At 42.5% G+C, this 25,707-nt stretch overlaps 1 protein-coding gene across 1 annotated transcript in view; it reads right to left on the bottom strand.

The window, feature by feature from the left end:
• Positions 1–310: 310 nt before the first annotated feature.
• Positions 311–25,707, bottom strand: part of TNFRSF1A (TNF receptor superfamily member 1A) — a 931,685-nt gene continuing 906,288 nt past the window's right edge. Inside the window, exon 10 of the mRNA XM_044079564.1 lies at positions 311–11,515. Within this exon, the coding sequence (XP_043935499.1) occupies positions 11,244–11,515 (272 nt within the window). The 3' untranslated portion in view covers positions 311–11,243. The remainder of the gene's footprint in view (positions 11,516–25,707) is intronic.

Genomic DNA, 25,707 nt, shown 5'->3' with positions numbered 1-25,707 from the left:
GCACAGCCCCCCATATCGGGTGTTGTAGGGGGTGAAGCCCCCCACTTTATGTTGCTGTTCTAAGTGTTCGAGTTTGTAAGCTTTCGCTTACATGGGGTCGATAAATCATTGTTCACTTTTCTAAGCGTTCGATTATTTAATATAGACCCATGAAACAGGGATTCTAATAATGCTTTCTATAAGCATGTGGAGAAATGTAGAACCTTTAAACACTTCCTGCAGTTTGTGAAAGATTTACCAATTCTGAATCAAACAGGTGGGGATTTGGACAGTCTGTTAGACAGGAAATAGCTATTGTGGCATCTAACACTGAATGTTGACAAACACCAGATTAAAAAGCATTCAAATAAAAAAATACATTAAACTTGCAGCACATAATACTTAACAGAGAGTTTATTATGTAGTACTCTAGTTCATTTGGCACTTAATCATAGTTATATTTATATGGAATGGAATTATACTCCTTTCAGGAGAAATATGGTCTTTCAAGAGAAATGTGGGTACAATCACATGATTAGCTGATGATGAATATGTGATCAAGTTAAAGAAACTGGTACCTTTCAGCAAATACTCTATGCTCTGAGAAAATCTTCCATTTGTATAGATGAGAAAACTGGTAAACAAGTAATAAAGTGTCATCTGTTATAGTTCATTTTTATTTTCCAGTTTTGAGTGAACCAATTTACTATGAAGTGTTTTTTTTTTCTTTTCATCTTCAAGAGCAGTCAGATATCCCAAACTCAGTAAAAGATTAGTTACCTTGCCAAGAACTTCAGAAATAGGAGTATAAAAGAGTGCCCCGGATTATCTCCAGTTAGTTTTCTGGAAAATAGAGTCACCACACATCATAAACAAACCCATCCCTCTCCTAATAAGACAGGGGAAACCTGAGCCAGGTAAAGACTGTAGTAGTCCATCATGAAAGGTTACTCCTACGGTACAGAGATACACATTTATTCTGTCGACTGTTGTGAAAAACAGGAAGCTTAATGACTTGTTTCACAGAACACTCTAACCACCAAATCCATGAAAGACAGATTGGTTTTGAGTGCCAACCCCTCCTTGTGGAACATACTGTAGTGTACCCTGCAGATCAGAACCTGCACACCTCAGATTTGTTTGGATGACATCGTTGCTATTAAGATAAATGTCTTCCAAGACATGAACTTCATTGCAGCAAGACTGGCAAGCTCAACTGGAGGAGGAGGAGGAGGAGTCTCGATTATAAAGTTCAAATCCATAAAGGGATGGGGCTCCTTGATGTAAGGCACCTTTCAGGAACACCTCTACATCAGAGCTGGGAGAGACCGAAAAGTCCAAAGGCAAACAGGCTGAAATTGTTGACATGTGTATTTCAACAGAATAGCAGGCTAGGTATCGCTAAAACACTATAGAGAGGTACTGCCAAACTACAGGGGAAATCAAGAAGCTGTTAGTTTCACATGCCTCTTGCTACATTTGAAAAGGTAGGACTTTCTGGTATTGGACCTTCTGGCTTCCAATAATATACAGATAGCATACAAGGAGAACACATAACTTTCTGGTATTGACTTGGAACCATCCAGACATTGGGCTTGAGACCACTGACGAGGTACATCAAAGTCCCTTGTTGTTGGATCAGCAGGATGCAGTTGAGAGGTAGCACTGAATTATACAGAACATGTAAATGAGTTGAGAGTAATTACCATCTTTTTGCTTTTACTATAATGAATTAAAGGTATCTGACTGAAGCAGAAATACACAGATGTCCACAACTCCACTGTGTAGATAATGAAATGTGCTGTCCATGTTGCTAAGCAAGGATTTGGGTGACAGAATTTCCTCAGGTAATACATGTTTGAAGTTGTGGATAAGTAGACACCTGAGGTGCCCCACATCTGTGATCTTTAGGAAAAGTGTCTTATTTTCTAGTCATGCAGACTTCCTAAAGTCCTATGCATAAGGCCTTTAACAACTCTTTACAGGAATGTAGACTGACTGTAGACTTATGGCCAAGTTGATGGACAAGTCCCAAAGCATCAAGGGTAATCTGTAGAAGAGGCAGGAGTGGCTACGCTCCTGCTTGGTAATGTGTTACATCACTGTAGTACTGTCTGACACCACAGCATGGTCCCTGAATTGAATACTAACCTGAAGGCCTGGAGTCACCTCTTTCACATTTACATGCTTGTTCAGCAGAGTCTTGGAATATCTGCCCTGGACTTTAAAATATGCCAACCCTCCACCGTATTCTGAGACATCAATGGTTAACATTTTGAAAGGTGGAAGAAAGGCCTGAGATAATGGGAACCCTATGCTCTATGGACAGGCGATGCTGGTCTCATAGGCTTTAGAGGTTTCGCTTGATCTTCCTCATATGCACTCTTGCACGAGGTGTCACTACAATGAATACTATCATATACCCCAGGACTTCCTCATATGCACTCTTGCACGAGGTGTCATTACAATGAATACTATCATATACCCCAGGACTTCCTCATATGCACTCTTGCACGAGGTGTCATTACAATGAATACTATCATATACCCCAGGACTTCCTCATATGCACTCTTGCACGAGGTGTCATTACAATGAATACTATCATATACCCCAGGACTTCCTCATATGCACTCTTGCACGAGGTGTCATTACAATGAATACTATCATATACCCCAGGACTTCCTCATATGCACTCTTGCACGAGGTGTCATTACAATGAATACTATCATATACCCCAGGACTTCCTCATATGCACTCTTGCACGAGGTGTCATTACAATGAATACTATCATATACCCCAGGACTTCCTCATATGCACTCTTGCACGAGGTGTCACTACAATGAATACTGTCATATACCCCAGGACATCCTCATATGCACTCTTGCACGAGGTGTCATTACAATGAATACTGTCATATACCCCAGGACTTTCATACAAATGCTGGTTATATGACAGTTCGGTGAAATCCATAAGAATTTAGAAGTAAATAAAATCCTGTCCCAAGGTATGGACAGTATGAGTCTGTAGTGTCTGTAAGTGACGTAAGAAGAAGAAAATGGACTTTTGAAGTTTACGGATATTCCCAGCCTCAAAAAGTAATTGAAAATTTAATTGAGAGCTTTCTTCAACTCCACTAATGAATATGCCTGTCTCAGATACCTGTCCAAACAAATATAGATATGAATACCATTTCTTTTAATGCGGGCAAAAAGTGCCAAAATGCATTTAACTAAGACTCAGGCTACAGCAGAAAGACCAAGAACCAAAAAGGTAAAACTAAAAAATGGAAGACTTCCACTAAAAATCTTGGGTATCGTATGTGCACTATGTGAATAGGGATGTGTATTGGCAGGCATCATTCAAGCCTAAAGGAATGAGAAAGGCAATGATTAATAACAGGAGAAAGAAGCACTGAGGACGAAGCCTTCTAACCTTAATAGAAGTACTGCAGAGTATGCCTTATTACTGCAGAGTAAGCCTTCTAAACTTAACAGAAGTACTGCAGAGTAAGCCTTCTAAACTTAACAGAAGTATTGCAGACTAAGCCTTAGTATGGTGGAGTAAGCCTTCTAAACTTAACATCTTGAGCTTCATGACTGTTGCACATTTTTTTGACTTGAAAGGTCTAGCATGCACTTCTCCACACCCTTTTCCTGGAGTACCAAGGAAAAGTCCTGAATAAAATGCTTTGCCTTTCTCTGCTGCTAGGATAACATCGATTGGCATGTATTCAACAATCTGCTGGAAAACAGACGTGGGCCAAATGTAGATGGTTCCTGGTACATGTAAGTATGGCAAGGAAGGAAGGGAACTGCACAGCGTCTGTGGTGCAGCCCTAGATTAATATTTCCTGCATTTATCGGTCTAGAAGTCAAGAATAACCATATTCATCTAGGCAGGAGGCTTTAAGGAAGGGAGGAGGAGGGTGAGCAGATACAGAAAGTCACATGGGGTAGGCTCAGAGACAGGAAGTCACATGGGATTGGCTCCAATACTGGTTGAAGATGACCCACATCCAGCTCTACATCCCTGTGGTTTGACAGGGCCTTTTCTCTCTCTCTCCACTCTGGCTGCTTTTTTCGCCATATTGAGCCTCCTTTGCCTGCTTCATACACAACACTCTCTGGTTAGTGGAGTAGTTCCTACAGCATCCAGGGATTGTGGCTGGAAGTGCTCTTTTACTAAACTGCATGATCTTTGATTTTCTGCAGTGTTTTTGTAAATTTCTTAAAAAGGGTGCAAATCTCTCTCTCTCTCTGTATATATTGACATATTTAACAACACCCCCTTCACATTATCTGGTGAAGGTTGTAGCCATAATGAGGCCTGTCTCCAATTCACTGTTCCAGAGGGAGATGTTCGAGAAAAATCATTCACTGCATGCACCATATCCATACTTAAAGCGTTTTTCCACTTTAGCTGCAGATCACAAAAGTTTTACTAACCTCTTTCCTCTGGACCCACCAGCAATATTTCTGGCAATATATTCAGTCTGTTTGAGGATATCCTCCCCAAGTATTTAATCATATGTGCCTGACAGTTAATAGCATTGATGATCAACATGACAGAGGAACAAACATTTTTAGGAAATCTAGGACTCCACTGCCCCTGTTATGGGAGGATATGTGAACCTGGTATGGACCTCTAGCTCCCCCAGAAGCAGCCACAAAAAATAAAAACTGATGGGTCTACAACACGGTTCTTGTACAGGTACTTGTGTTATTCTTGTATTCTAGAAAATCTGTCATGCTTTCTGGGTACACAGGGTTGCCTATCCTGCACTGGTTACACACTATGAAAGACATCTTCAAGCACTTGCCCTACTGCAAAATGACTGAGAGTTTAAGTTCTCTGTGTCCAGCAGCAAAGTTCCACTCCTGGGTTTCAGTCAGTTCCATCACTTGAAGTTTATCGCTGTAATACTGTTTCTTCCATGTGACATATCTTCTCTGACAGAAGCTTAATGAAACAATGCCATTGTTATCTGTTTCACAGACAATGGGAAAGCAGATCCTGTTCAAGTACGATGGATCCTCCTCTCCAGGGTCAGTTTGACGAGCTTTCAGAAGAAAAGCCTCAAAAGAGAAGTCCTGCTTCCTTTCCTTCGGTATGATTAACTGCAAGGTAGAGTCTGTACAGTATTGTGTGAGCAGTGGAACAGCTCTTTGCAAAGCCAGCGAGTACTCCTCTTACATCTCCTTTAAATAAACTGTAAAGGAACTGCAGGAGATAGTAGAATAAGCACCCGACAGGGTGGTCACCAGAGATCACCAGTCAAAAGGGCCATCAACCCTCCTGCAACAAGAAAAGCAGGGAAGTAGTAGCAGATACATCATTGGCAGCAAACGTCTATACAACAGAAAAAGTTTCTGCTGTTTGCACTCACAGGAGAGAATGAAACTCTTGGAAGTTTTCCCAAGGAAAGCCTCTACCCACCAAGTACAACTGGAGATTGACATCTGCATGCAGCACAGTGACAGATTCTTCTGAGACCTGACTCTTGAAAAAATAGCCCTACCCTGCCTGCCTTAAAAAGGACCATTACAGGGGGAGTTATAACTGGTAAGGTATCCTGGGTTGGGAGGTGATGCAACCTGGACTAATAAGGATGAGGCTCCTCAAGCCTAAAATGAGGGTCAGCTCCAATGATACTGAACTAAAGCCAAGAACCAATGCAGCGGTGGAAAGGACGAACAAACCAAAATCCTAAAACCATTTATTTCAAAAAGACTCATGACTACAACCTTAAATACAATGTATCCTATTAAATCATAAAGATTTAAAGAGAAAGTGCATACTTAAAATGATAACCACACACCCAAATGGTGCTTGACAGCCTGAAGCACCCCCAGGATTAAAAATATTTAGAAATATAAAAGAATATTTAAGAATGCAATATATCTCTACATAGAAAAACTGAAACCAACTTATTATGAAACATAGCACCCAATATAAAATCATGGAAGTAGCATCATATATTATCTAGCATAAGCCTTCATTTTCTTTCACTTTAAATCTTTATGCTCATAAGGGATGTATTTAAAGTTGTAGTCACATGATGCTTTCAGTTAACTGATGAAGACTGGTATTACCAGATGAAAGCATTTGTTTATGTATTTTTGTGATATACTTTTGGGCTTCTGATTATTTATTTATAAAGTCTTTTTGAAATAAATGGTTTTAGCATTTTGGTTTGTTCATACTTTCCACTGCTGCATTGGTTCTAAAATGAGGGTCAGCTGGGTGAGTAAGGTCTCACACTCTGTCCATAAATTCCTTAAGTAATATTTTGTTTGGTCTATTTTACAAAGTTTGTGGAGTTTTTAGGGACTTTATTCAACTTTATTATAATTCCTGAACTGGTCAAAGATTCATTAGTTAGCAGAGGGGAGGACACCGAGGACACCCCAGGTCACAGTATCTGTAGCTTTCTTAACTCACCAAAACTTGAAGATTTGTGGCTTTTTTCAAAACAAGAAAGTTTTAACAATGTTCACAATTTGCTACCTTATATTCCTCACCAAGACAAAGTAAATGCCATAAATGACAATCATTAGGGGAACACCCTCCCTCATATATTTGTTGATGACTGTTTCTGGGGTTGCCCTTAGTGACCCTCTAAAAAATAATACATTCTGAAAACAATAAACAACAATAAAATTTGTTCTGCTGCTCAATCTTTGCCTGGACATCATTAACAGACTCAGGTAAGATAGTGCGATTGTTCACCCCAGCTACAAAAGAGAATGAAGAAAGCTTGGGATACTCTCTGTTTTGCAGTGCAATATCTGGCTGAAATCCTCAGAGTGAGGTGTTATCTTATGCTTGATCTAGGGATGTTCGAGTACTCCTGAAATCTGGCCTGAGGACTGGCATTTGCCTGTGGCCACGTCCCATTCATTTACACCTGAAATGCAGCAGTGTTACTTATGATGATAACATAAATATATACGTTACATATACACACACTGTTTAGAGTATGGTATCAAACAGCAAGTATTGGGGAGATGGGAGGAGAACCGAATATTCATCAAAACTCAAGCTGATATGAGAACGCACAAACTTTGACCAGACACTGGCCAGGAGTCAGGATTTTAGTACTACACCGCAGAGATGTGAGGCAAAAACTTAACTAATGGGCTACTTCTGCTGTGATCCAACTGTTCTTAGGATGTTACCTTCTTTAGATGGACAATGCCATTCTGTCTGTGCTTCACTCTGAAATAGGTTTCTCCATGAATACATACGATTGGGTCCTTTTGTCCTAAATGGCATGAGAATTAATAGGTTATGGTAATTTTGTTTACCTAACTATCGGACCATGTCATTAGCATTCTCTACAATCTTTTAAAAATATCAAACACATTATATACTTTAAGTGCATTCTAATTTGCCAGTTCTTCCACTCTTGCGCTCTAATTTGTCAGTCCTTCCACTCTTATATGAATGTTGCAGACAAGACAAACATCACATATTCTTGCAAGTTGTTATAAAAGCCCAGTACACTTTAGCATGTAACATAAAAGCTAGTTGGTGTTGTTTGTGTTTATGTATGTTATATAATTCTAAAATCTGCTGTTTCTTTTCTCAGACACATTGCTGATAATGCAAGTTCTGCACCTGGATCCTGAAGGAAGGTGGCACAAAGCATATATGCAAGAATGCGGATATAGTGCTAAGGAAAGTAGAGGGTTTAAGGAAAGGCATCTTAAGCAAACAATGACCATGTAAGCTGAATTCACTGTAGGAGAGTAAACAAAGGAACAGATACAGAAATATACAGGTTTATGATTACAGAGAGGTGGACAAGGACACAAGGGATGCCGAGAACTGATAGGTTTGCAGGGAGCAAAAGGGGCAAATAAGTCTTGGGAGATGTCAAAAGAAGTGCACAAAAAACAACAGAGGTGGGTAAAGAGTAAAAGCAACAATAAAGAAAGACAGAAACCCATGTGGTTAAGGAGAAATCATGGGTTGGGTAAGGACAGAATGATAAGACACCACCCTACTCGTCTCTCCCCGGGGATTGCGGAGGAATGCATCTTGGGATACTTGCTCTGCTGGAGACCAGAGATGGTCACAAGTTTGCCTTTAAAAGAGTGCGAATGTGGGGATATTGACACTCAGAGGAGTGGGTGCTGAGCTCTCAAACCACTTCACTGCATATCTAACCTTTGAAAACTGCAACATGTACTGGTGGGGTCCAATGTATGGATGACGGCTCTGCCATAATCATCTCTTCCTCCTTAGGGAATGAATGTGGGTGCAGCTGTTATGATCAACCAGATTAGGGCAGGTATAGGTGACCCCTCCTTAGAAAAGGAGGAATCATGAAAACGAAAGGGTATGGCAAAATATGAAGGCATGGAGGTGGCCAATAAAAGTCAAACAGGGACTTCGGGAAGCTAATGAAGGGGTGGAATCAGAAATAGTGGTAGGGTTAAGGCAAGAGGAGAAAGGATTTTTTGGTACAAGAAGACAGAGTTAAGCAAGCATTCAGTGCAGGCTAGGTAATAACACTGAGCAAGCGGAGATCGTGAAAACAAATTACCTGCTTCCGACTTTATGAGAGAACAGTGATTAAACATACAGCAGTGGGAAGGTAAAATGGAAAGTGAGAATGAAACAGGGAAGAAAGGAAGAATGCAGCAGCTTGCCAACTTGACGGAAGGCAACATAGAAAGGCTAGATGAGCCACCAAACCATCCTTAAAATACTGGCCAAGGTTGGCAACCCTTTAGCATGTATTCAAGTAATCACTGGCCATCGGAAAATGAGATCGGTCCACAAAGGAGGCAACAAAATTCAACCCTGGAACCGTACACTAGTAAGCCAAACTATCAAAGAAACTGATAAATTCTTGTGATGCTGTGAGACAAACAGGAAGAAAGCCAAGTTAAAGTTATGGATCAAGCATGGTTATATGGTTAAGAAACACGGCCAGCTGACTGATTCAGTTAAATGACTGGTATGTAGAGGCACCTGACATGAGGGCCCTCACAAGATGTAGCTTATCCCTAATGCGGGAAGCAATTAAACTCACCTGCTTACATGACAATAAGCTGCAAAAGCCAAGGGTCAGAAGTAGGCTGACACTGACAGATGGAAGGACAAGGTGGCTGTACAGGGGACACTAGCAGGAGAAAGACAACCAATTAATGATGTACCACAAAGGTTAGTATTCTTCAGTACTTATGTCATGGACATATGTAAGGGCATTGAAAAGTGGATTCATTTGTTTACAACTGACACCAAAAGCTCTGAATCACTGAAGAAGGTAAACAGCTCAACAAGAGTTCTGGCTAAATGAACTACATGGACAAAAAAGTAAGGCACAGCAACTGAGAGGTATGTTACAAAGCTTGAGTGTTTACAAAATGCACATTGATTTGAACAAGTATCTAAGAATGCTGAAAACCATAGCATTAGATATAGCAGAGTGACAGGGTTGCAACTAAAGTCGGCAGGATACATGACTGCACCCCAAGGGGAACAGATTCCAGGGAAAAGGAGGCTAGTCTACTACTGTGTGGGGGGCATAGTTAAGTTTATTTTCTAGCACTACATGCTGCCACCTTTTCAAATGCCCAAAACAGGACATTTCATGTATAAGCACGAGGACAAACTATATCCACAACCAATGAAAAGGAATAAACATCATTTTTTGCCAAAATAAAAGCTTATTCTTTTAGCATATGAGTTGTTTGTGCTGTCTCAATTACCAGACAATTGCTTAATTCAACTATTTAAGGAAACTTGTGAAACATTTTTTCTCCTAAAATCTCAGGATATTTGGCACTTTTGAGTGTTTTCCATAGGACATAATTGCCCCCTAAATAACAGTCTTGATGAACAACAGAAAGCAGTTACTGTAATAAAGGAGACAGAAGGATGAAGAAAAAGCGTTAATTCTACTCAGTGAAGACCAGGTGGGAGGGTGGCCTAATGGTTAAGGTGTTTGCCTTACAAATACGAGGTGCAGGGTTTGAGTCTCACAAGGGATAATTGGCTAGGCTTAAAATGGCTCGCAAGGGCAGTTAGCTTAGTACTAATCTATGAACCTATGAACCTATGGAATAGGGAGATATGATATGGGGTTACTAGATCATGAAGGGGGAATATGATTGGTTAGAAATGAAGGGACAGGGAAGGCTGAAGGGAGCATTAACTCACTGAATAAGTGGTTGACAGCTAGAAGAAGTTGCTAGAATGGGTGGGTGAAGTGGAGGTTACTCATAAATGCCAGCAAGGAGGCAGAAGAGAACAGGAGAAAGAATGGAGAGCAAGGGGATGGGTGTGACATCCGAGGAATGCTAGATGAAAACTCGGAAGACTGCAACAAATTACTTACTTATGTATATACAGTGGGATTAGTGTGAGAAAGATTCATGCTGGGATTCAAGTTCTGTAGTGCAAAAGTACAGTTCCCTTAACTGTTGATAAGATAAAATGATAAGCCACACCTCCTAACATGTTAGTACTGTCTTCATGGGAAAGTTTGCTGTTTATGGACAGTCAGCATTTCTGATGATGTTAAACTACAGGCTGGGAGGGTGGCCTAATGGTTAAGGTGTTTGCCTTACAAACACAAGGTGCAGGGTTCAAGTCTCCCAAGGGATAATTGGCTAGGCTTAAAATGGCTCACAAGGGCAGTTAGCCTAGTACTGATCTATGAATCTACATCCCCATCTGGGTCTGCATGCTTATGGATGAAAAAAATGACAAAAATCACAGATCAAACATGAACATTTCCAACAGCTCAAAAGAATTATTCATCCATCACAATAAACAGCTTTGTCTTACTGTAATATTTTCTACAAACTGAACGTGTTTACATACATGTATAAAAAAACTTTTGTTTAATGACTAATAAAACCAGCTGTTCAGACCTTGTACTCAATTAGCCATGTTTCTTTCTTCAGTTTACTGAATATATACCACAATAACTGTGTTTTTTCACGTTTACATGGCTTAATACATGTACAGTGCATACATAACGAAGGTACAACAGTCTCTCACATCAGATGAAATAAGTGGAACCATAGTATCTGTATGCACCTTATTATTTCTTTAAGTCTGCACATGTATTCATGTTGCAGGCAAATGGCCATGCAGCAAAGCCATTAGTACAACCCACAATTAAAAGTGGGCAAGTAAAAAAGGGCATGAATGTGAGAAGCGCTGCACTGAATGAGCCTCTACATTTGTTCTGCTGGTGCATACTCCTCTTCGATGTTTAAGGGTGATAGTACTACAGTGTAAGATTAATTGGCCTGCAAAGACTCTTGAATCATTTCAGCACATCCACTCAGGTCCATCTCAGTTAACACTTTGTAGATCACTTCAATTGTTGCTCCTGACTGTCCCTTTTTGAGACACCAACATTTGATCATCTCATACTGAGCCTCCCGGTAGAAGTGACGATTTTCATAGTAAAGTCTTTCAATGCACGAGTCAGGTAGACCAAGGCGTCGGACAAACTCTTTCCAGCGTGCTGCAGGGACCACATTTACCACCTTGTAGAGTGTTTCTGAATCTAGCAAGCAAACAGCAAAGATGACAATTAGAAACTCGTATAATCAGAGAACGATGACATTTACCAATATTTACCGAAGTCAAAAAACATTTAGCAGGATCAGACTCTTTTAAACACTAATGGTCTCTACTGAAATGCAAAAAAAGGCGAACATGCATTACGCCACCAAGCCACCTGACTGGTCAAGGGAAAGACAACATTTCTGCATATTATGCAACCATGACTTAGGAAACAGGCACTTCAGTTCTACAAATGTAACAGAGTGAACAGGAACTCAGTCATGCATATAATGCAGTCACCTGAGGCAGTAGAAGACATGTCACCATATCACAGTCAGCCAAACATGAGCAGAGAGTGGAGGAGTTTGTATAATAGTTAAGGTCTTTACCTCACAGATACAAGACACAAGGTTTGATTCCGACTCTAGTTATTGGTGAGGCTTGTAAACTTCTACAGAATGACAGGCTAGTGTTTGCTTATGAACCTAAAGAGACTAGATTACTCCAACCATATATTGAAGCCTTTCAGCAACCTTCAGAACAGACTAAATAAATTACGCCAGGCAGCTTTACTGGTTATTGCAGAGTGCTTAGCTTATGCATGCATACATACATACATACAAATATTTCAAGCAGGGGCATTAATGCCCTTCTAACATGCCAATATACCAAAACAGTTGTTTTCATAAGTGTCCAGGCTGTTTTTAAAACATCTAAACTAGTGCTTGCTTTAATGCAATTTGGCAGTCCATTCCATGCATCAGCTACTCTGTGATCTTCTGCATAGGTTGACCAATGATTCTCTAGTACTTTTTGCTAATCCCAAACATTCCCAGAGGTAGTGCTCACTAAATGCCCTATATACCTGAATAAGATCTCCTCTTAGATCTATCTGTAAGGACACTGTACAAGTTCAGATATTTTAGCCTTTCATAACAACTTACATTTTCACAACCATGGATACCCTTGGTATATTTCCATTATATTCTTTCCAGTTTACTCATGCTTGTTTTCTTATAGGGTTTCCATATTGTTAATCCATACTCAAGTTTGGGTCTTATGTAACTAACAAATAATAACTTCATCATTTTTGATTTCCTACACTTTATAAATCTTTTCATACAACCTACAGTTCTATAACTATCATTAACCAAATTGGTTGATATGATTAGAAAAACTGATAGCTGAATCAACCCATATACCCAGGTCCTTAAATGAGTCTACAGTTTCAATCATTGTGTGCTGTATTAAATATTCACCTTTCAACTTATGTCTGCCAAATCTCATATGCTTAGTTTTTTTATGCATTTATCAACATATTATTCTGAATTCTCCTGTGCCCAAATGGTCAATTTATTCAATTTCTTTTTTAGACATGCCCTATCTGTAATATATGTAATCAGTGTACCCAAGCTCATGTCATCTGCATACAGACAGTAGAACACCTCGGATAAAGTACAGTTGTGTACCTACCATAAATGTAGATGTTCGAGTGCATTCACTGTTGCAGTCATTACTCTTGGGTTATCCTGCTGGCAGGCTACCCTCAGTCGGCCAGAATTCCAAAGTCTGGGTCCAGTGTCGGTTGCTGTCGCCTCTTCCCTGACGTCAGTACACCAGGGGTATAAAAGATGCAGACAACGTCATTTTCTTCAGTTTTTCTTGCCCCAGATGTCAGGTGCCCCCAAATTGGTAGGCTGAAAAATATGCCAATAAAAAATGCATGCACAAAAATAACATGCCCTTCATCTACAAGCAAATACACCAAATAAGTTGTGTAGGATAGAGAGGTGCACATAAGTCCCAGCAAAGAAAAGGGGGATGGTGGGTGGGCAACCTGGACTGCAACAGTGAATACACTCGAAGATCTACATTTATGGTAGGTACACAACTGTACTATGTTCAACGTGTTTCACTGTTGCAGTCATTACTCTTGGGTTGAATCCCAAAGCTGAGGATGGGTGGCTGGGCTAAATAGGATTAGGAGAGGCTATGAGGGCCACAGAACTGCAGTGGCAAAGCCTGCTCTGGACTTAGAGTAAAGAGGTAAGTGGTAGTGCTTTGTGAAGGTGTGGACTGAACTCCAAGTTGCAGCCTCTAAGATATCTTTGGTTGGTACTCCTCTGAAGAAGGCTGCTGAAGTGGCTGCTGCTCTGGTGGAATGAGGCTTAATGCCCTTAGGCACTGGTTTGCCATGTTGAAAATAGCAGAAACGGATGCATTGGCCTATCAATTTAGGAATAGTCTGTTTTGAGATAGCCCTTCCTTGTGATCCTGCAGCATATGACACTAAAAGTTGCTCAGTCTTTCTGAAAGCTTTAGTTCTGTCCAGGTAGAAGCTTAACTGCCTGTGTATGTCCAAAGAATTCAGAATTTTCTCACCCTTGTTCTGTGGATTTGGATAAAAGGTAGGCAAATGAATGGTTTGGTTGAGGGCCACACAGGAAACCACCTTAGGCATAAATGTAGGGTTTGTTCTCAGAGAAACCCTGTCTGGATGAAAAATGATGAAAGGTTCCACAGCCATGAGTGCTTGTAACTCCGAGACTCGCCTTGCAGAGGTTATTGCTAGGAGCAGAGCTGTTTTCCAGGATAAGAATTTTATATCTGCTGTTGATGCTGGCTCGAAAGGAGACAGTGTGAGTTTTTCCAAAACATAATTGAGGTTCCAGGCCGGAATTGGTGCTCTCCTTGGAGGCCTAATGTTTTTGGCCCCTCTGAGGTACTGCCTTATTAAAGGATGAGAAAAGATAGGTGGTTCTGTATTGTAATGGGCTGAAATGGCAGAGGCATGAATCTTAATTGATGAGAAAGAAAGGCCTTTGTTCAGCATTTCAGTTAGGTATTGTAAAATCTGAGGGATATTTGGTACACACGTGTCAATGCCTTGTTCCTGGTTCCGAGCACAGAATCTCTTCCATTTTTCTGCATAAGATTTTCTGGTACTGGGCCTCCTGGCCTCCAAGATAACATCCATAACAGCTTTTGAAAGAGGAGTGTTCTGAATGGCTACACTATCCGCCATGCTGCCAGATTTAAGGTCCTGAGTTGGCTGTGCAGGATCTGATTGTTTTGTTGGGTCAGCAATTGAGAAGTTTGAGGCAATATCCATGCTGGACCTTGAGACGAGCTCTTTAGGATTAGGTGCCAGTGCTGGTGTGGCCAGTCTGATGCAATCAGTATCATTTTTGGCTTCTCTTGTCTGACCTTTAGGAGTTCCCTGGGAAGGAGAGGCAGTGGGGGAAAAGCATATACTGTTGGATTTTTCCAGCTGAAAGTTAGGGCGTTCACTTTCCATGCTTGCTTGTGATAAATCCTTGTGCAAAATCTCTGCATTTGGCAGTTGTGAGGGGAAGCAAATAGATCTATGTCTGGGCATCCCCATTTCCTTATTGTCATGCTGAAGACTTGTGGATCCAGTTTCCATTCATGGGGATCCATGAGATTTCTGCTTAGTTTGTCTGCCAAAGTATTTGTTTTTCCTGTCAGGAATTGTGCTTGCAGGTGAACTTGAAAAGCCAATGCTGTGTCCCATAAGGTCATTGCTTGTCTGCAGAGGGGGTAGGAATGTGTACCTCCCTGCTTGTTTATGTACCACATGACCGTAGTGTTGGCTGTCTTTATCAGTAACTGTCCTGGATGAAGCAGGTCCTTGAAAGCCGTCAGGGCATTTTGAACAGCTAGCATCTCTTTTTGATTGATGTGAAGATGCATCTGGTTTGCAGGCCATGTGCCCTGAATACATTTTCCTGCCATATGGGCCCCCCCAGGCGTAATCTGATGCATCCGTTGTCAAGTGTCCGTCTGGCAGTGGGTAAACTGAATGGCAGACACTAGTTGTGGTGACAGGCTTCTGCCCACCATCAAAACTCCTGTTGCAGGCAGGGAATGAGTGCAATTACTGTCTCCAGGCTGTGGCAATGCTGAGTCCAAACACTTTTTAGATACCATGGTAGTTTCCTCATATGCATTCTGGCATATGGAATTAGTAGAATGCAGGATGCCATGAAACCCAAGGCCTGCAGGATTTTCCTTGCAGATAAGTGGGGTTTTGTTGCCAATTTCTTGAAGTAAGTAGTCAGTTGCTTTTGTTTGTCTGGTGTGAGATAAGCCATCTGGGCAGTTGTATTTAAGCTTGCACCCAGGAATATTATCTCTTGAGAGGGCACTAGTTTTGATTTATTTTCGTTTACTGTGTACCCTAGGCCAATTAGTAATCTTTTTACAAACGTCAGATGCTTTAGAAGGATGTCTTTGTTCTCTGCTTGAATTAGGCAGTCGTCCAAGTAGGGATATATTTGAATTCCTTTTTGTCTGCAAAACGCAATTACTGGTGCCAGGCATTTTGTAAAGACCCTGGGCGCAGTAGATAAGCCAAAGGGCAGTGCAGCGAATTGGTAATGCATTGAGCCAGCTATGAATCTGAGGTATCTTCTGCAAGGTTGTCTGATTGGGACATGCAGGTATGCCTCTTTTAGGTCCAAAGTTACGAGCCAAGCCTTCTTGCCCAGCATGGGCAGTAGCTGCTGTAGAGTCAACATCTTGAATTTTGGAACTTCCAGAAACCTATTTAAAATTGACAGGTCCAGTATTGGTCTCCAGGTTTTGTCCTTTCTGGGTTGTAGGAAAAGTCTGGAATAAAATCCTTGCCCCTGCTCTTGTTGTGGTACTTGCTGAATGGCCCTCATGTCCATGAGGGCTGTAATTTGTTTTTGTGCCTCTGCCCATTGATTGTGTGGCAGGTCTGGCATACCTTTTGACCTTGGTAGAGTGTGAAAATGGAACCTGTAGCCTTGGGACACTATGTTCGTGACCCATTTGTCTTGGGTAACCATTTGCCAATTTGATGAAAAAAGTGCTAGTTTTCCCCCTAAGGGGGCTGCCAAAAGAAAAGTGCTTGGATCTGGAAGAGGAAAGTCATTGGGACTGTTTCCTGTAAGGCTGTGATTTGTCTTCTCTTCTTTTGGAGGTAGCAGCACCCCATTATTTAGGGCTGTATGAGCCTTGGGGCTGAGATCTGCCTCTGGGATGCCTGTATCTGCCTCTTTGTGTTCTGTCTGACACTGGAAAGGACCAATTTTTAGAAGGCCAGTTCCTGCTAAACCTGGGTGGCTGTACCTGTAAGAAATCCTTGACTGTCTGCATGGATTTTGCTTTATCGTCCATTTTTTTCAACACCTCTTCTGCTTTAGTACCAAACAAAGTATCATGCTGTAATGGTGCATCTAATAAGTTTGCTTTAACATGATCAGGCAGATTCTGTTCCTTTAACCAAGCATGCCTTCTAATAACAGAACCTGTAACAGCGGCCCTGCAAGAGGCCTCCAGTGAATCATAACCAAATTGCAAAGTATGCTTTCCCACTTGTTCAGCTGCATGCAAGAAATCCTGCAATTCCTTGTTCTCTGAACATTCAGTATTTGTCAACAATTTCTGTTTAAGCAGTGACATTAAATATTGCTGATATTTAAGCATATGAAACCGACAATTTAAAGCCCTTACAGCCAGGGTAGCAGAAATGCAGACTTTTTTCCCCCATCTGTCTAGAGCCCTAGAATCCCTATCAGAGGGGACAGGGTTTTTTGCAGTGGAAGCTTTAACCCCTTTGGGACTCTGAGATATAGTTTCTGGGTCAGCAGTGGGGTTTTTATATAGCAATTTATGAGAATCCGGGACCCTGTAGTATCTGCTGGCTTAGCAGGTGCAGGGGGTAAAGAATCAGGGGACAGGCCGGACTCTGAAAATACATCATCTACAATGTCTAGAACAGGTGGAATAGCAAGGGATCTGTGCTGAGGAAGAAGCAGAAAGTCTCTGAGCCTTTTCTTAGATTCAGAATAATCTTGGCTCTCCCAGTGGAAATGCTCCCTCATGGTATGCAGGGTTTGCCCAAAAGAATAATCCTCAGGAGGAGAGGCTGAAGGAATGGACTCTTCAGCATCAGAATCCTCATAGGGAAGCATGGAGTAATCCTGTTCAGAAGAGGAATCAGAGGAAATAGAAACCTGATCAGAAGAATCATACTCTGTCTCTTGACTAGGCCTCTTATCAGGAGGGGGATGGGAGCCCCTGATCAAAGTAATTAGGTCTTCGGCCATTATGAGCATCTGTTTTTTAGGCATGGAAGTCTGAGTAGGAGAATGCTGTACTTGTTTCTTTGTCTTTAGATCTGCTTTAGTCTTTGTCTTTGAAGCTGAAGATGGCTTAATATATAGTTGTGTAGGCCTGAAGACACCCTCAAAAGCCGATGCCTGCTCAGCGGCTCCGGACCTATCTGAGGGAATGATTTCTGAGTGTCCAATACCTTGAGTATCCAGAGGCCCAGTCGGCTCCACGTGAGAGTTGGAAGCGGCCTGTGGCTCTGAGGTAGCGGGCACCAGGGGCTGCGAAAGCGCCTCACTGAGAACCGGTGACTGGCCTCATCGTCAGTTTTGGACCTCGGATGCCTATCCTTTTCCTTGTCCTTGAGTTTTTTGTAAACTCCAGTTGTCGGCTGTTCCGATGGCATTATATAATTAAATCTTCGGCCAAAGTAATGAAATGCAAAATCGAACCGACGCTTAATAGTGCGTTGGTTAAATGTAGCACAAAACCGACAGCTAGCAACGATGTGATCAGGGCCTAGGCAAGGAATATAGTAAGAGTGAAAATCCTTATGAGGTATTTGCTTCCCACAAGAAATACAACTTTTTCTGACATCGGTCTGGAGCAAGAAAAAAGTTTCCCCAACGGGATACTTAGCTTTAATGAAGACTTCGGTTCTGAAATTCGGATTTGAAAATCTCAAGAGTCGGCTGACCGGCACTTGCGAACTGCTTTTGCTTCGAGCACCGCGCGGCAAGAAAGACTGAAGAAAATGGCGTCGGCTGGATCTTTTATACCCCTGGTGCACTGACGTCAGAGAAGAGGCGACAGCAACCGACGCCGGACCCAGACTTTGGAATTCTGGCCGACTGAGGGTAGCCTGCCAGCAGGATAACCCAAGAGTAATGACTGCAACAGTGAAACACGATGAACATCAAAGATCTGAAAGATACAATTTAAGCAAGTAAGGGCTTAGAACAGAGCCCTGTGGGACACACTGACTGTAACCAATAATTGTACCTGTCTAATTGCTGTATATTTGCCATGTCCTGTTTATAAGCCAAGAACATATCAATACCTAGTTCTAATTTATTGATTAGTGTTTTCTGTATAACCCTGACAAATAATGAAGTTAAAGCTATATAAATTACATCACAGCACAATTTTTCATTTATAGCTGCTATTATATTGTTATAGAACATCATGTTACAGGTGGTAATAGATCTATTTTTAACATATGCATGCTGATATATGGTTTCAAGTCGCAACATTTAAAATTCTGAAAATAACATATCCAGTATTACCTTCTCCATTATTTTGTACAACATGAAAGTAGATTTAAGAGTCTGTATGAGTCAGGGTTTGCCTTATTAAACTTGTCTTTAAGGGAAAGGGAAGTAACTGCATGTCTCTAATCATGAGAAATCACCCATATTTATATGGCCTAGTAAATAATAGATGTAATGGTACTGTAAGTTCTTGCTGAATTGTTCTCAGGTCATTACTACTAATTCTGTCTCCAACCTATGCTTTGTTCTTCTTTTTCAATATAATTTAATTTGATTCCAGTATCTGAGGTTTTCTGGATGTCACTAGGACAACTTATCACCCCCACCACCCCCGTTGTGGAGCCACACTGTTTTGCATAAGATTTTATAAATATATTTATAATTTGTTGCGTCTAAGAATACATTTCAGAATCTACACACAGTTTATCAATTTGTATGTCTTTACTCCTTCCACATCTTATGTTATCTATATAATTGTTTCCTAGTATGATCAATATCTTTATATAAAGGTCTTTTCAAAATTTTCTCGATCTTGTCTCACACTATGCTTAATTTGCTTGTCCAACGTGTTTAGTTTTCAAAGTTGTAATTTGACCTCTTTTCCATTTATATTTTTTTTTGTCTCTCACCTTAATCAAGTATCTTGTTCTTATGAAAATATAACCTCCTGATGTGTGCCAAACCTCATGTTAAACATTTTTACTGTTTTTTTTTGCATTCAAACAATTTCTCTTACAAACTCTTCCACATTCCTTCTGCAGTTTTTCCACTGACTGCATCACTTGAGTCAGTCTTGCATGACTGTTTTGCTTGTATATAATCTGTTAAAAATCTTTTGTGCATTGGTTTAGATTTCAGTTTGGCAGAATTATCTAGCAACAAATTAACCTTTATAACTCTATGATCACTGCACATCAACGGTGCTAAAACTTGACATGAAGTAAAAAGAAGTTATGTCCTTACCATAACGTTCCATGTGGAGTGTTCATCTCGCCTTGGTTATTACACATGGGTTCGGAGCCGATCCTCGGCTCCGACTGCAAGCTCTGCATCGAGAAGAAGCTCGAGGACATCTAATACCCACAATCCCCCTCTGCCTTTACCTCAGATCTAGTTTGCAAGCAAACCAGACATAAAGCACGCACACATGCCAACTATATACATAATATACATATATACAAACATACCCAGTGTATGATAGTAACAGTAATACTGCAACAGCAGAAGGAGAATACTCCAGACCAGGCACCAAATCGAACGTTCTTCCTAAGGGTGGGAAGGGTGGGAGTGTAATAACCAAGGCGAGATGAACACTCCACATGGAACGTTATGGTAAGAATATAACTTCTTTATGTGAGAGTGTTCAATCTCGCCTTTGTTCTTACACATGGGTAGCGTCCCTAGCTCCATGATCCTGAGGAACTCAAGGAGAGCGTTCTTGAGCACAGTGGAACCAAAGGTTGCCCTATCCCTAGAAACCCTGTCCACTTTGTAATGAGATATAAATGTATGTGGTTTAGCCCAAGTAGCAGCCGCAAATAGTGTCTAAAGGTAAGCGAGCTGCGTGAGCCAAAGATGTAGAAATTGATCTGGTAGAATGTCCTCTGGGTTTTGCTGATAATGTTTGATCAGAAGCTTCATAAACATAAATGATACAGTCAGTTATCCACTTCGAAAGAGTTCGTTTCGTGACTGCAAGACCCTTTCTGCTGTCAGCAAAAGCTACAAATAGTTGATCAGATTTTCTGTGATCTTTTGTTCTATCCAAATAAAATCTGAGTTGTCTATGGACGTCTAGTTTGTGCAACATATACTCTAATTTATTAGAGTGGTCTTTAAAGAAGGTGGGTAATTCGATGGATTGATTAATATTACTAGTAGAACAAACTTTGGGAAGAAAGGATGGATTAGTGCGAGGATACTCTGTCAGAATGAAAAATTAAATAAGGATGTTTGACCGAAAGGGCCTGCAGCTCAGACACCCGTCTAGCAGATGTAATAGCCACTAGAAATAATGTTTTCCATGACAAAAATTTCAAAGTGCAACTTGAAGCCGGTTCAAAGGGTGGTAACATCAATTTAGTGAGTAATAAATTTAAATTCCACGGTGATGTCGGACATCTGACTGGTGGTCTGATATGAAAGGAACCCTTTAAAAGGCTTTACAAAGTCTGTGAGCCATAATAGGTGCACCACTTTCCTCTACATGATAGTTAGAAATGGCAGCTAACTGTACTCTTAAGGTAGCCGGGGAAGCTCCTTCCTGAAATAATTCAGTCAAAATTCTAAAACCTTATTCACTGTAACAGGGTCCAACTGATGTGACTCCGCCCAGAAGACAAACGTTTCCACTTACTGGTGTAAGTCTTTGTAGTGGAAACTTTATGAGAAGCTACCAAAATATCTTGAACCGCCGATGTAAGAGGAATTGACCTGGCTAGAAAGGAAGCGGAGCAGCCAAGCTGCTAGATGGAGAGATTCAGGGATGGGTGAGGAACTCCTGACGAGTGAGTCAGTAGATCTGGCTCTGGGTCCAGCATCCAAGGTCCCGAATGCGGTGATGCAATAGAAAGGGAACCAAATTTGACGAGGCCAGAGCGGAGCAATGAGAATTATAGTCCTCTGAAGGTTGTTTGCTTTCTGTAGAAACTTTGCAATCAGGGAAATGGAGGAAAAGCATATAGGAGACCGGGGCCAATCGTGCACCAGCGTCCCTGGGGACTTCCCTGGAGGGTAATAGGGCAAAGTAGCTCCTGCATTTGGCGTTCATTGGAGGCATAAACAGATCGCAGGTAGGCTGGCCCCATTTGCGAAAAATCCTTCCCGCAACTGACTGTTTGAGGGACCACTCGTGAGGCAATAGTATTGCTCTGCTCAGCCTGTCGGCTATGGCGTTGGATGACCCGGGATGTGCGTTGCGATCAGAAGCGACGGTGGACACTGCCCATTGCCAAATTCTCATGGCCTCTCTGCATAGTTGGTAAGACCTGGTTCCCCCTTGCTTGTTTATGTACCAGACTACGGACATGTTGTCTGTCTGAACTGCAATGGTCCCTGGAGGAAGAAGGGGAGCAAAGTGTTGCAACGCCAAAACACTGCCCTCAACTCCAGAACATTGATGTGCAGATTGTACTCCAGATTGGTCCATTAAGCCTTGGACTGTCTGTCCCTGAAAGATGCCCCCCACCCTATCAGGGAAGCGTCCGTGGTTATCGGTGTGGGTAGCACAAATGGTCTTCCGCCGGATAGGTTGCAAGTCTGTAACCACCACATTAGGTGTGATTTGCATGTTTTGTTATCAATATTTCGTGAGTCAGTGGAAGTTGTTGGAATGACCATTGTGCAAATAGAAGCCATTGTAGCACTCTCATGTGCAGTCTTCCCAATGGTATGCAATGAGAGAAGCTGCCATGAGACCCAAAACTTTCAGAACAATTTTTGCTGGGGATTTTCTGGGACAGAAGAAGGAAATGTTGAATTGAAGTGCTACTATCCTTTCTGTAGGAAGTTTTAGAACTAACTGACGTATTGTTTAATTCCGCTCCTATGAATAAGATATCCTGTGATGGCTGTAGCAACGATTTTTCAAATTTACTGAAATGCCAAGGTGTGTACAAAGTTGTAGGGTGTAATCCCTGGCTTGTATCAGTTGACGCCTGGTGGTGGCAGACAGGAGCCAGTCGTCCAGATCACGGAAACACCTGGAATCCTAGGCCTCAGATAAGCGCTACCACTGCCATGCATTTGGTGAAGACCCTGGGGCTGTGGTCAGGCCAAAGGGCAGGGCTCGAAACTGATAGTGACTGGCTAATGATCCCTGGGCGCCCTGGCCATTTTGATGTGGTAGTATCGTCCTTCAGATCTATTGAGCACATCCAGTCGTCCTTCTGTAAGAATGGAAGGATCGATTGAAGCGTGACCATTCGAACTTTTCCTTCTTGACAAAGGTGTTGAGATGGCTTAGGTCCAGAATTGGCCTCCAGTCCCCTGTTTTCTTTGGAACTAAAAGAACCTTGAGTAAGTTCGAATCCTATTTGGTCCGCTGGGACTGGTTGGATGACTCTTTTTCTAGCAGCTTTGAAATTTCTGTAGCTGCTGGCTCTACAGATGGGGTGGTACATCTGGGAGCTTTCTTTGGAATGGGGGTGGATAGAAATGGGATTTTGTAACCTCTGGTAACAACGCTTTTACCCAATTGTCTGAGGAAAGGTTTAGCCAGGCCTGAGGGTATAAAGCTAACTGCCTCCAGAGCAGGACAGTCGGGCCTCCTCTCAGGAGTGCTGAAAAGGTTTGCCAGGGAGGTTATCCCTGTCACCTTGGTTTTGCGGACCCCTCTGCCGCCAGGCGGCGTCTTCCACCTCTGCCCCCTCTGCCTCTAGAGGCATCACCCTGTGTGTTTGGGAAAGATCCTTGGGGTTTTGAAACCACATTTTCCCTACGTTGCCCTTTGGGGTGCGGTCTGGAAGGGTGGAAAACGGACTCCGACAGCAGACAGAGTCTTTCCCTCCTGTTCACACCGGGTAAGGGTCTCCTTTACTTTAGGGCCAAAAGTGTGGCTCCGTCAAATGGGGCGTTAGTAAAGGAAGACTTGAAGGCTTAATGAACATAAGCGCATCCAGGATTGTCTACGAAGAGCAATCGCTGAAGCCTGCCCTACTCGATCCTTCGGCTGCAAAGGATATCAGCCTCATGGACGAGTTCACAATGGGCGTAAGGGTGTTGAGATGCGCTGTAACTTTCTCTGAGACAGCGGCATCTGTAGCACCCTGGAGGGTATCTCCCAACTCTTTGACTAGATCCCTCTGTAAACGTGTAAAATGAGTCAAATAGTTCAGGAGCATAGAAAGCCGCTGAACTGAAAATGCGCTTCCTATCTGTCCATGGTCCTAGAATCTTTGTTAGGCGGATGGACAGATGAGGAAGACTCCGACATCTCCTTTTTCGTGGCTGCCACCACCATGGCGTCTACTGGAACTCCTTTGGTGAGGTAAGCTTTGTCCTGTGGTGCCGTGATGTACTTATTTGGCTTCCTAGGGACTGGTTCCACCGTGTCAGGAGTCTCCGAGCAATCAATTCCATTAACTCATCAAAGGCGGAGTGACCCAGGAGGAGGAAGGACGGGCACCAAATGCCTTCAACAAAACTGACTCATCCTCAGAAGGGAGGGCTTGCCAGTCACCTCTCTGTTTAGGATCTCAAGATGTCAGAAAAAGAGACATCCTCTGAAGGTGACTTAGGGGACCCTTCTGACTCATCTAAGTCAGTATCAGATGTCAAGGATTCTTGTGGAGAATCCAAGTGTCTCCTCTTACACAGTCTTTTCCTAGGAACTTCTTCATGGGAGCATCCGAAGAAGCCTCCGAGGAAGAGGGGCACCCTCCAGGGGTGGCTGAGACACTGGTGCCCGGCAACCCCAGCGTGGGTGCAGAGGAAGATAACGGTCCTTTGTGGGGAGGAGAAGCTGTACCTGCTGATGTGGTTGTCTGGGTAGACAACACCTTCCTCATGGTCGAAGGCCCCGGGTCCCAGTCGAGGTATCTCCCGGTTCGAAGAAATGGGAAAAATCCCGAAACAGGAGAAGGCAGAACTGAATCGATCCGTGCGAGCGAAACATCGGTCCGACTCGGTCCCGGAACCAAGGACGGATCTTCGCCCGAGACTCCGGTACCGGATCGGATGGAGTCGAGGTGAACGGTGCCGACCGAGAAAACGGTTCTGGCACCGAGGGCTCCACAATCATCAGGTCAGCTTCTTCCGGCTCGAAGACTGGACAGGTCTCGGAGGAGGAACAGGTGGAGATAGTGGTAGGCCTTCAAGTCTCGACATCAACTGAGAGGAGACCGAGATAAGCTTGGATAGGGCCGTATGCTCCATCAGTTTCTGCACCACACGGTCCACATCGGTGTCGGAAAGGGGTCTAGAAGAGCGAGTCGAAGGGATCGAAGGCGGAGACCTCAGCAGAGTCGGTGGAGTTCCAAGACTCGAGGCTCGAAACTGCCAACAGTTGAACACTCGGCCCCAAGTCTGTGGAACCGGTGATCTAACTAGACCGAAGAGCTCGGAGCCGATGACTTTGGCTCCGGCGCCTTTCACTTGGATGCCTGGTCTGAAGCATCCAGAGCCTCCTGGAAAGAGGGTTTCAGCAATCCTCTGTCCATCAGTTTCCTGCGCCTATCTGTCATGACCCTCCCACTAAAAGAGTGACAAATAGAGCAGTCCTCTTGTAAGTGGAGAGGGCCAAGACAGTAGACACAGGAACTGTGGTTGTCTGTGACCGACATCTTTTGGCCACACTGACAACGTTTGAAGCCAGATTTTAATTTTTCTGACATAATAGCAAGAAAGAAAGACAGTCCAGTAAGTAAAAGTCACTTCCAATGAAAAACAGTCAAATCCGGTAATAAGTGTCAATTCCTTAATAAAGCAGACTACAACAAATACTTAGTCAAAGTAATTCAAGTAGGGGTGGTAGGCCCCGAAAAACTCTGTACCCTTTAGTTAAACTAAGTAACTAATCTAAGGAACCGAGATATCTAAGTCCACTCACACACCTACTCTAACTTATCATTGACTAGATTTAAAGTAATTTTTTGAAAAATCTAAACAGAAAGATAAATTCTTATCTGTAAAAGCCTCGAGCTAGTCCCCAGCGATGCGTATGCAGCAGCGGCAAACTAGATCTGAGGTAAAGGCAGAGGGGGATTGTGGGTATTAGATGTCCTCGAGCTTCTTCTCGATGCAGAGCTTGCAGTCGGCCGAGGATCGGCTCCGAACCCATGTGTAAGAACAAAGGCGAGATTGAACACTCTCACATCAATAA

This window comes from Protopterus annectens, chromosome 8.part0 (assembly GCF_019279795.1).
Source record: "Protopterus annectens isolate FY-2018-M chromosome 8.part0, PAN1.0, whole genome shotgun sequence".
Taxonomy (NCBI): Eukaryota; Metazoa; Chordata; order Ceratodontiformes; family Protopteridae; genus Protopterus; species Protopterus annectens.
This window is presented reverse-complemented; position numbering and strand designations above follow the sequence as displayed.